This window comes from Marmota flaviventris, chromosome 9 (assembly GCF_047511675.1).
Source record: "Marmota flaviventris isolate mMarFla1 chromosome 9, mMarFla1.hap1, whole genome shotgun sequence".
NCBI classification, from domain to species: domain Eukaryota; kingdom Metazoa; phylum Chordata; class Mammalia; order Rodentia; family Sciuridae; genus Marmota; species Marmota flaviventris.
The window spans coordinates 62,426,936-62,439,027 of NC_092506.1; the positions used below are offsets into that span (position 1 = coordinate 62,426,936).

At 36.9% G+C, this 12,092-nt stretch overlaps 1 protein-coding gene across 5 annotated transcripts in view; it reads right to left on the reverse strand.

The window, feature by feature from the left end:
- The window catches only part of C2cd3 (C2 domain containing 3 centriole elongation regulator), a 137,787-nt gene that overhangs the window by 61,745 nt on the left and 63,950 nt on the right, over positions 1 to 12,092 (reverse strand). For all 5 annotated transcript variants that reach the window (XR_011708572.1, XM_071616479.1, XM_071616480.1 and 2 more), the window contains 5 exons: positions 10,567 to 10,747; positions 8,017 to 8,200; positions 6,191 to 6,363; positions 5,199 to 5,322; positions 68 to 336 (listed from right to left, as the gene is read on the reverse strand). Coding sequence is in view for 4 of the 5 variants with exons in the window: in XM_071616479.1 (XP_071472580.1) it covers positions 68 to 336; positions 5,199 to 5,322; positions 6,191 to 6,363; positions 8,017 to 8,200; positions 10,567 to 10,747 (931 nt within the window). In the remaining variant the exon portion in view is untranslated. The remainder of the gene's footprint in view (positions 1 to 67; positions 337 to 5,198; positions 5,323 to 6,190; positions 6,364 to 8,016; positions 8,201 to 10,566; positions 10,748 to 12,092) is intronic.

A 12,092-nucleotide genomic window follows, 5' to 3' on the forward strand; every position in this document is an offset into this window, starting at 1 on the left:
AAGAAAGGCCATACCATTCAAATTAGCCTCTTTTTATTCTTATTATGATGAGTCATTTGGTGCTTACCTGACTTGGTATTTTCATGATAAATACCAAAAATAATTTCTGCAAACTCTAATTGTTCTGCTAGGAAACAGGCCTCTCCACTAGAATACTGAGTGACCAAGTTACATGGGAACTCTATGTGGTGGGAGAACTCAGGACAGAAGGAACAGGCCACAGGGCGGGTTCTACGCTGTTCTCCTTTGGGCAAGAACGAGAGATGAGTGGTGACAGAGGCATTGACTCCAACTGTGGCACTAAACTGTAGAGCGGGATCTTGCTCAGCCAAAGCCCTGTAGGGAAGAAGGGTGGGAATGAGAAGAAGGTATACCATGATATTACTAGAAATCAGTTTGACTGCCTAGAAAATATCTTGACTCCTTCAATGAAACCATACAATTTGATAATACAGTTTGTATCAGGGCTTTTGGCAGTGCTACAATGTGCTTTCTTAGTAAACTAGGTATCACAGCATACTTACATGGGGGTTGGGGGCAGACTATATTAATTTACCTATCAGAGTGACACTTCAGAGCTTTGTACTGTCAATACTGTTCAAAGATCACAGGAACCAACTGTCATTGAACAAGTTGGGTTTACTGCTCATTGCAATGAAGGAAAAATATATTCCATAGAGAACCATAGGGCATCTCAGTAAGATGATATCAGAAAGAACTGTAGCACTGGGCTCATGTTAACTCATTTGGGGGAGAGCTCAAAGGAGCAGGGCGTTGCTCTGTACTGGTTTGCTTAATGAGTCTTATCTGGAAGAAGGGAAGACTACAGTTAAAGCTTTATTAAATAAAGTTGCAGCAGTCACTCATTTTGTGCAAGACAGGGGCATGCTGAGTGTTTTTGTGGTTTGTAGAGTGATCTTTTTTTTTTTTCCCCCAGAAGAAATGGACCGTTTTATTTGTTAAGTGATATATATATTTTTTAATCTTTATTTTTATGTGGTGCTTAGGATCGAACCTAGTGCCCTCACGCATGGTAGGCAAGCGCTCTACCTCTGAGCCCCAGCCCCAGCCCCTAGAGTGATCTTTTTGATCTGTTCTTATTTTTCTTTTCTTTTTTTTTAAAAATTTTTATTATTGGTTGTTCAAAACATTACATAGTTCTTGACATCATATTTCACACATTTGATTTAAGTGGGTTATGAACTCCCATTTTTACCCCGTATACAGATTGCAGAATCACATCGGTAACACATCCACTGTTTTACATATTGCCATACTAGTGTATGTTGTATTCTGCTGCTGTTCTTATTTTTTTTTTAATTTTTTTTTAAAAAGAGAGAGAGAGAGAGAGAATTTTTTAATATTTATTTATTTTTTTTAGTTTTCGGTGGACACAACATCTTTATTTGTATGTGGTGCTGAGGATCGAACCCAGCGCTGCGCTCATGTCAGGCGAGCGCGCTACCACTTTAGCCACATCCCCAGCCCTTTTGATCTGTTTTTAAATAAGATTATAGAGCAGTCTTGTTTTTGTCTCACTTTTCATGGTCACAGAGTGGTTTTATCTGATGCTGATATTCTGTGAGATTATGTTCAGCAAGAAAATACCCAAGCCTAGCTATGAATGTCAAATGGCTTCCCAGATATCAGGGGTTGCTTTGTTCTCCTCTGTACAGATGTTCCATGATATACAGATAGAATATGCAGATCTTTAATGGCCAGTCATAAAGAGTAGTTTTTTGTACAGGCATAGTATGAGACAAATCCTCTGACCCCCAAAAATCCCTAAGGGAACAGACAAAAAGGTCACCTGTTTTTGCAGCATTTCCCGATATCCCTAAAGCAGACTTGGGGGCCTTTTCTTCTAAGATCCCCACTGTGCATCATATATATATGTAGAGGGTGGTAATTTGGAGTTATACAGATCTTAGTTTGAATCCTGGCTCCATCATTTCCTTATTGTATGACCCTGGACAAGTTACTCAATCTCCTTCCAGTCTCAAAATATGGTTAATAAAAGGATATGACAAAATACTAAAAGTGTGTGTGTGTGTGTGTGTGTGTGTGTATATATATATATATATATATATATATATATATATATATATATTTGGATGTTTATTGCAATTTCACTTCTAATAAAAAAAAGGAAAACAACCTAAATAATCATTAATAGAAGATTAAAGTGTGTCCATACAACAGTATTTTGTGAAGTTTTTGCTATGCCTAGGATATTCTGTGAAGTTTATGCTATGCCTAGGAAAAATGAGGCAGAAATAAATTGAATGCTGGTAGTGGTTAAAAAATAGTCATAGGGTATTTTGAAGATACCATTAGATAATAAATACAAAGAATAAATACAAAGAACCTGCCTATGGGCAGTGAAAAGACTTTTAATAGGGAACTCTCAGAGATGGCAGTGAGATGGCAGAAAGGCTTGGGCTCAACTCAATGTGGTTTGAATTCATTCATTTACAATTATTTGCTGAACATGTGCTCTGGGTCATGCACTGAGTTCAAGGTTGGGTATATAGTGAAACAGCTATAATTTCTCATTCTACGGAACTTAAAAGACTACTGCCTATGTTTAAGAAAAATTTTCTTCTCAGTTAAAGATCAGGTGAGTTGGAAGATGCAAGTGAATAAAAAAGAAGTGCCTACTTTAGACACCAAAAATATCCATAAGATGAGGAATGGTGTCTCTTGAGAGAAGGTCGACTTTAGAGCACCTGTCATCAAATATCAGAGTGAGATTCAAAGGAAGGGAACATTTAGAAGACCAAGGCCTCCTCTAAATGAAAGGCAATGCAAAGCTCACTTCAAATTTTACTATATTCTGTTGGCTTTTAATAAAGGTGACATTAATTTATCAATACAAGTGGATGTAATTATAAAAATTCATACATTTGTATAGTTTTTGGCAGCTTCTAAAGTGACTTCATATTTTTAAATTTTTATTCTGATCCTTATAAAAATCAGGACAGATAAATTCCAGTTTTTACATGAAGAAAAGTAGGCTCAGAGAGGTAAATAAATCAGCCCATGATCATGCTTAGCTACTAGGAGATGGGGGTAGGAGTAGAAGCCATGGTGTCTGATTTTCTAGTGTAGTTCTGTTTCTATTACACAGTGCTTTGTCTTATATCCTGTCGAACTCCTTCAACTATCAGAAGAGTGCAGTGTTAGAACTGGCAAGCTTCTTGCTATTCTTTTTTGAAACTGCAACACAGACAAAATCCCTTTGAATCCTCAGAGAGGAATTATTGAGGATTTTATGATTCAGTCTCTCAGAGATGTGCTGAGTAAAATTTGAGACCTTTTCTGACATTTAACCACTAGTTAATTTAATGTTGTACTGAAGAATTCTGATCTTGGCTGGATCTGCACAGAACACATATTCTAAATATACAAGTTTCATGCCTTCATGCCTTTGCACATGTTCTTCTCTTTGACTAGAATAACTTTCATCTCTCTTGGGCATCTCAGTAACTACTACTCTTCTTTGAAGACTCAGACTATAATCCCATTGGCTCAGGAGGCTGAGACAGGAGGATCATGAGTTCAAAGCCAGCCTCAGCAAAAAGCGAGGCGCTAAGCAACTCAGTGAGACCCTATCTCTAAATAAGATACAAAGTGGGGTTGAGGATGTAGCTCAGTGGTTGAGTGCCCCTGAGTTCAATCCCTAGTAGCCCCCACCCAAAACAAAAGACTCAGACTAAGATATTTTGAAGGGCTTTGAATGCTAAGTTAAGGAAGTTGGACCTTATTCTGCAGGCCAGTGGTCCCTAAAGAGAAGCATCCAGCTTAGGAGTTTCATAGAGCAAATGTTCAGGCACAGAAAGAAAATATTAAAACTTTTTTATCTGCTATCTCATATATTAAAGTTTTCCTATTCATCCTATGGTATATTTTATTATGTGTTTAACTTAACAGAACAGTAGTACATGAAGATGATTTATACATGAATACATATACATATTTTTAAAGGGTATGCTAATTTTTTTTATTATTAGAAATGTACAATTCCTATCAACAATAGGAAACCATCAAAGGTTTTCATGTAAGGGAGTGATCTGACTAAAAACTGCCCTAATGCCACTTTCTCTGACACTAAGATATTTTGGGCAGTTAAAAAGTCTTTTGGGAGAAGTTAGTGGAGGAGGAGCCTTAGGAGTTCTATTTATTACTGTTGTTGCTAGAACTATTTTATATGGTGGGGGGACAGAGAGAAATTCAGAAAGTGACTTAGAGTAGTTATTCACAGCCTAGTGGGGGAATATTCATGCATGCCAATAATCCAAACAGAATAATATGTGCTACAACCAAGGTGCTAATACACAAAGGAAAAAGCACCAACTCTGCCTCCAGGTAGGAAGAAGTAAAGGAAGGCTACACATATGTTGCAAAGTCTTGAAGGAAAATAGGAATTTAAGTAGACAGGAGGAGGAGGAGGAACATTCAAGGCCAAGAGAAGTATGAGCAAGACTTGAAGGAGGTAAAGGACAGGGCCATGGATGTTCTACATGGCTTTCTTTTCTGAGCAGAGAAAACAACAAGATAAAGGCCTGGACGGGGAAATGTGCTTGGTATGGATTGAAGAAATGAGAAGTCCAGTGGCTGAAGAGGAGTAAGTAGAGTGGAGACTATCAGGAAGAGACAAGGCCACAGAAATAATGGGGTCAAATCATGTGGGGACTTAAGGCTATTTCAAGGACTCTGGCTTTTACTTTGAAAGAGATGGAAAGTCACTGGTGGGTTTTAAATAGACACATATCAAGGTCTGATGTGAGTTCTCATAGGATCATTGACCATTATGTTGAGAACAGACTGAAGGGAAACAAGATGAAAAAACAGGAGTTAGGACTAAGAGACTAAAATGAGTTAACATGGGTTTATAAAGGAATTGCAGTGATTGGGCATGGCATGGCTTAAGGATGCAGGGCATGACCATGGCAGTAAATATTTAAAAAAGGCAGAGGATAAAATCACTGGATAAGGTCAAGGAACTGAGTTGCAAAAACAGTTAAATTGGCAAAGTTTTTAAGTGATTTCCTTAAATTCTGAAATGCTTTCTTATCAGACAAAAAGTTGGGTTAAGAGCTATAAATTGTACATAGAAAATTATAGACATGTGAGATCATACTATATGAACTACAGTAGAAAAAGGTTTGAAAACTGCTTTTATAAAGTGGACTTACTTGGCTGCTGCTTGCAGACCACAGGCTCTGATAATCTGGACTGAGATGGAGACAGTTCGGGCAGCAAGAACTCCCTCTGTTGTTCTTGAACTTCGTCTATACCTTAGGCCCACATCTAGTAAACCTGAAGAATGAGGGCAAAAGGGAAAAGATTAAAAGGTTGGTTAGCAGAATCTCTGTTCTACACAACCACAAAGTCCTAGAGAGGAAGGCAGAAAGGAGAAACACTATAATCATATTGAATAATAAGGGGCCTTAACACTGAGAGAATCTCTCCATGGTCAGAAACACACTAAATATTATATTTTAGGGTTAATAACTATATGTGATCTTTTTTACAAAAAAAAATTCTACCATCATGTCTCATTTCAGGGAAAGCCTTAAGGAATAACTGAACAAGTTGATCAATGAGGGTTAGGAGCATATGGCAGGAGCACATTGGCAGACACTCTTCAGCAAGCATGTACAGTGTACAGCAACTTGATTTAGGAAGGTAATCCTAGATATTTGGAAGGCAGATCAACCTGCTGGAATCATCAGGTTGTAATACCTTTCAAAACTCCAAACTCTAGTTAATCCCTTCCAAAAATTTAAATCCTAACCTTCTCCTCTCTTACAGTGAATTCTCAGCTCAAGCTCACTATATTTCATCAAATCTACATTATGTTGTCTTAGAAAATAATTCTCCAAGTGCGCCTATATAACACTTAGAATTTATGCTATGAAAGCTTATTAAACACTTGTTAAAGTTTAAGGTGACATGAGGCAAGAGACACTTATACCATCTTTAGAACTCTGACTTTTCTAGAATTATATGCAAATTTTGCAGTGTATATTCTACACTTATTTTTTCTGAGACGGTGTCTCATAGTTTTCATCAGATCCTCAAAAGGGTGAATACCTCAAAAAGTAAAGAATTGCTAATTTAGAAAGAAAAGGGATATTTATATATACTGATTTTGAAAGGGAAAGACAAACTAGTCTTCAATTACCTGATAACTGATTCCTCAAATCCTTCCTGTTCTCAAACCTGGAGGTTAAAGGGAGATTAAAGGTCTGTATTCCCACATCCTCACGGTGCTGCATGGTTACCATGGCACAGATCCTTGACAATGGCAAGATTCCTTTGGCGACCATCTGGTCTCTCACATTAGGATAATAGTACCTGTAAACCACAAAAGCACAAGCTGTTAATTGGAAGAATTAGATAATGAATGACTCAGTCAGCTTAGGGATCAGCTTTCAGTATTTAGTTATCTTCGCAGCCTGATTGATATTGGTGGTACACATCTTTGGTTGTCTAGAGAAATTTACCACCTATTACATGGAGGAGCAACCCCATAAATTATAATCTGAGTTCAGGACCCAGCCCAGCTTCCCACAGGTTTTCTGTTTGAGATTATCTGTATATGCCGTGGGCCTCTGGGAATAGTTGCTCCCTACAGTTTCCAACCTGAAGTAGCAAAAATGTTTCTGGATGGAGCAGTCCCAATCTCTTTCCTGGCTCCTCCTCATCTCTGGGCCTAGACCCTTCTAATTTGGAGAAGTAATGAAGATCTGTCAGTACTTACTGTATTTCCTCCTCATGTCAAAACAACCCATTTTCAGATTATAAAGCTATAAATCATACCTAGGAGGTTTTAAAAATAATTCTGCACTTGCTTTCCTGACTATATTTAGAAAACATTTCTAGCATAAGATGGTAGTCTTCTCTAGTTCTATATCTGACACTGTTTTCCTTTCTTTTATATCTATTTTTTTCATAATCATTTTAGTTGATTTCTTGGAGGTATGGATGCAAGTAAGTGAAAGAGACTGGATATGTGTATATTTTCTACAAATCTTCTACCAAAGCCAGCAATATTAAATGGATTTATATTTTTATGAAAGACTACTCTTCTGGTGGTGAAGGACAGATTACAAAAAATGAGTTTAGAAGTGCAGAGACCATTTTGGAGACTCTGATAGTAATCAGGCATCATATAATAAGGGTGTGAATCAAGTAAGGTGGTAAGAGAAGCCCCTAAAAGTTGAATGATATATTTAAAAGATAGTAGGAGGGGCTGGAGTTGAAGCTCAATGGAAGAGTGCTTGTCTAGCACATGTGAGGCACTGGGTTTGATCCTCAGCACCACATAAAAATAAATAATTAAAATAAAGGTATTTTAAAAAGAGAAAGAACCAAGAAATAAACAGTAGGAGGCTGAAACTAATAGGAACTCACTTGCAATGTGAGGAATGGTTAGAAGTATGAGATTCAGCCAGGTGCACACCTATAATCCCAGGGACTTGAGAGGTTGAGATAGGAGAATCCCAAGTTTGAGGCCAGTCTGGGCAACTTAGTGAAACCCTGCCTCCAAATAAAATACAAAAGTCTGGGAATATAGCTCAGTGGTAGAGTATCTCTGAGTTCTGTCCCCAGTATCAAAAAAATAAAAGAAAGAAAGAAAGAAAAAAAAAAGAAGTATGAGACACAAGGCTCCTGAGACTCTAACAGACTGTAGAAAAAGCTAGACAATAGTCACAGTCAAAAGAAGAATATAAAATGGGTCAAAAGGGGCTGTTTAGCTCTCTTACAATAGTTCCTAGGTCGGCTAAGAATAAGATTCTTTATAGGAGCTGGGGATGTGGCTCAAGTGGTAGCGCGCTCGCCTGGCATGCGCGGGGCGCTGGGTTCGATCCTCAGCACCACATAAAAATAAAATAAAGATGTTGTGTCCATCGAAAACTAAAAAAATAAAAATAAATATATAAAAAAAAGATTCTTTATAATTGTGCACTTCCTTCCTGGCATAAGACTGGGTCGCCCGTACTGTACCTGCACCAGATTTCAAACTGGACTCCACCTCCAGGCACAAGGCCCTGTGCAGAGAAGACACTTAGTAGGAGCCTTTGTACTGGAACTTCAGTTGGTAACAGGAGAGAGTGATGATGCTCACTATTAAAGATGGGATCTGGAATGCAGAGTGTGGTTGCAGTTCTGAAGGACTTCAGAGAAATTCCTTTGGAAAAGAAAAGCAATTCAGAATATCCAACAAATCATTAAATGTTTTATATGTCACAGGAAAGTGATCACATAAATAGAAAACTAAGCAGGTACTATTATTCTTACTTCACAGATGAGGATATAGACTTAAGGTTTCACAGTTAGCTTGAAGGTCTTAGAGCTAGTAGGTGACAGGTCTAGAACCAGAATCTACATTTTCTGTTACTCCTCCAAGGTCCACATCCCTAATGGCTATGGTTCCCCCTAAGTTTTCATGCTAATAGAGAAGAAAGAGGTCCCTTTGCTGGTGGACAGTGTATGAAAGTTTCAATTTTTACACATACTGCCAACACTCTCTCCAACGTCTCTCTCCTTTTTATTTTTTAAAATTACTATTTATTTATTCTAATTAGGTATATATGACAGAAGAATGCATTTTAATTCATTGTACACAACTGCAGCAAAACTTTTACATTTCTCTGGTTGTACACAATGTAGCGTCACACTATATGTGCAGTCATACATGTACACGTATGATGTCCATCTCATTTCATCATCTTTCCTGCCCCCATGCACCCTTCCAACCCTCCCTCCCTTTGTCCAATCAAAGTTCCTTCATTTTTCCCATGCCTCCCCACTCTCTGTTATGGATCAGCATCCACTAATCAGAGAGAATATTTGGCCTTTGGTTTTTTGGAATTGGCTTACTTCACTTAGCATGATATTCTCCAACTCCATCCATTTACCTGCACATGCCATAATTTTACTCTCTTTTAATGCTGAATAATATTCCATTGTGTATATATACCACAGTTTCTTTATCCATTCATCTATTGAAGGGTCCTTTTAAAATTATATCATTTTGGTGGGTGTGAAGTGTATTTCATGATGGTTTGGCTTTGTATTCCTCAAATGACTAATGATGCTCTGTATCTGCTACAGCTTGGATGAAGTCTGTCCCCCAGTGGTTCATGTGCTGGAATGCCCCAGGTGATACTGAGAGGTGATAGAACCTTTAGGAGGCAGGGCTTAATGGAAAGTAGTTAAGTCCCTGGTGGCACTGACCTCAAAAGGGATTAATGGTGGTCTTGTGGAGTAAGTTAGTTTTTCTGTTTATTTATTTTTATGTGGTGCTGAGGACTGAATCCAGTGCCTCACATGTGCGAGGCAAGCACTCTGCCACTGAGCTACCACTGTAGTGCAGTAAGTTAGTTTTTTGAAGAGCAAGTTGTGAGGCCACTCATGCGCTTAGCTCTTTAGCACACAGCACTTTCCCATTCTGCTTCTCCATCATATTGTGACTCAGATACCAGAAGTGGAATTGATAGGGCTACTCAAACTTGAACTTTTAGCCTCCAAAACTATAAGCTTAATAAACCTCTTTCCTTTTTAAAGTAACTTGTTCAGGTATTTTGTTATAGCAATGGAAAATGGACTAATATAGCACTTTCTATCTGTTTATTAGCCATGTATGTATCTTTGAAAAATGTCTGTTCAGGTCCTTTACCCACTTTTTAAAAAAATTTATGGATTTATAACAGTTCTTAATATATTCTGTATATAAATCTTTTATTTGAACCCCAAAATCAATACTGGAAGCACCTTGCAGTCTTTAATAGACATGTGCAGAACGGCAAAATGTTTGAGTTGCCAGATTTGCTCATTTGCAGCTGAGATCAAATAAAGTGAGACTCTGCCTTCTAGTTTTAGCTATCAGAGATGATCAGAAGATGGAGATGGTAGGGGCAGTGCAGTGTAGTGCACAAAACTTGAGTTCTGGGTCCAGTTGGATAGGATTTGAATCTTAACTTTGCCATTTGTTATTGAGGTTAAGTTACTTAACACTTACAAATCTCATTTTCTCTTTTGTAAAATGAGAAAAATAGAATCTACCAGGATAAGTTGTTTGTAGGATTTTAGATTATGATTTATGTGAGATATGTATATATACATATTTCTTTAAGAGTAATGGTTCAGTATTCCCTAATTTTCTAATGTTTTCACAGTAATTTTACAGAGCATGATTACTGCAAATAATAAGAATCAACTATATATGTATAAAAAAGTGAGCAGCCATGTAAACAATAAATATAGGGTAAAATGCAAATAATCGGTAGATCCAGGTGAATGTATACAGAAATTCTTTGTATCATTTTTATAAGTGCTCTGTAAATTTGAAATCATATCAAAATAAAAAGTTACAAAAACTAGTTTAAGAAAAAAGACACATTAAAATTCTAGCTCATGTCCTGTTTTATAATCTAGGTTAGATTAGAAATATTCAGCAACACAAAATTCACTCAGAAAAAAATTTTCCTAAATATGTCCAAAAAAAAAAACCCAAACACACAACAAGAAGAAGGCCTAATCTTCCAAACCTACCATTTTCAAGGAATTCAGGTCCTTTGAGCACACTGGACTGGGAGTCTTGAAATGGAAAGTAATACTGGACATAACAATCTGCTTCTCCCCAGACTGTTGTCTGAAGCGGGACTAGACCTTTAACCATTTCTATATGGAATTCAAAGTGGTGCTCCATCAATCCATTTCCTTGGTCCTCTGCCTATTAAAAGAAACAGAAACACTGGTAAGCTTTAAAGAGAACCTTGCTTAGAATATTCCTGCTTATCTATAAAGTCTGAGTATAGATGAAGAAATAAGTGAATTGGTTGTCACTAAAACAGATATTAAAACAGTTTTTATTGTATACAAATATTATAACTGCTCAGGATAATTGGACTAAGCTGAAATTATTCTAGGTCATGAAACTAAATTAATATTAGGAAATCCATAAATGTATTTTCATGCATTAATAGCACAAAGAGAAAAAAGCATTTTAATCTCAATAATGCTAAAAAGGGATGTAATAAAATTCAATATTTGATGAAAGTTTTTAGTACACTAAGAATATAAAGCTATTTCTTTAATAGGAAAAAGAATACACATTTGAAGCAAACAGATATTAACTTACTTATTATTTCTAAGTAAGTTAGGAATTAATGCTTGGAATGTCCAATAATAGAAAGGACTCCTGGAGGGAGGTAGTGAATAATTGCTACTGATGGTAGGTATTACTACTAATAATGATTAATCATGTACTGAGTATTTATTATCAGCTAGACACTTCGCCTGTATTAGCTAATTTAACATGCACAGCAAATAACAGTGGAAGCAGGGTTTGGATTCAGGTAGTCTTACTCTGGATCCAGTGTTCTTTACCCCCATCCTATACAGCCTTCACTAACATTAGAAAGGTGATTACTAGTATTATTCAAAGGGGGAATTTGGTATTAGGATATGAGGGAAACATCTTAATATACACATTTAATATTCTGACTATTAATCCAATCAATCTGGAACAGAGATTGCATAAAGTGTTTGCTCTGAAATCTAAAAACATATCAGTGAGCCAAGCCAAAGGAACCTGCCTAGATCCCTGGCTGGCCATGGATGGACAAATTAGGTCAGTCAGGGATCCAGGCAGGTTCCTTTGGCTTGGATGTCTATACTACACTCAAAAACTTTTCTTAGGGAAACAGAATATTTGCAATTTGTTTCCTTAAAGCAAAAAAAATGGGGGTGGGGAAAGATCTCTTAAGAGTTACAGATGTTTAATTTGATCATATAATAATACAGCAATTTAATGATTTAGTTCTGCATAAGGTGAACTCAATGAGAGTCACGGTATAGAGGGGAAAACAATTATTTATAGATAGGTAACCTCACAAGCAGGCATTTGAAGGACTTTCTCCATGACCACAGTAATAAACATTTTCTAACTTTTAGTATGGAATCTAATAAAATCTGAATCTACACTGCAAATGAGGCCCATATAATATTTAGCAGACTTGGGAACAGTACTGGTGATTTGTTCTTTTAAGTAATTTCCAATTTGAAAAATACCATTT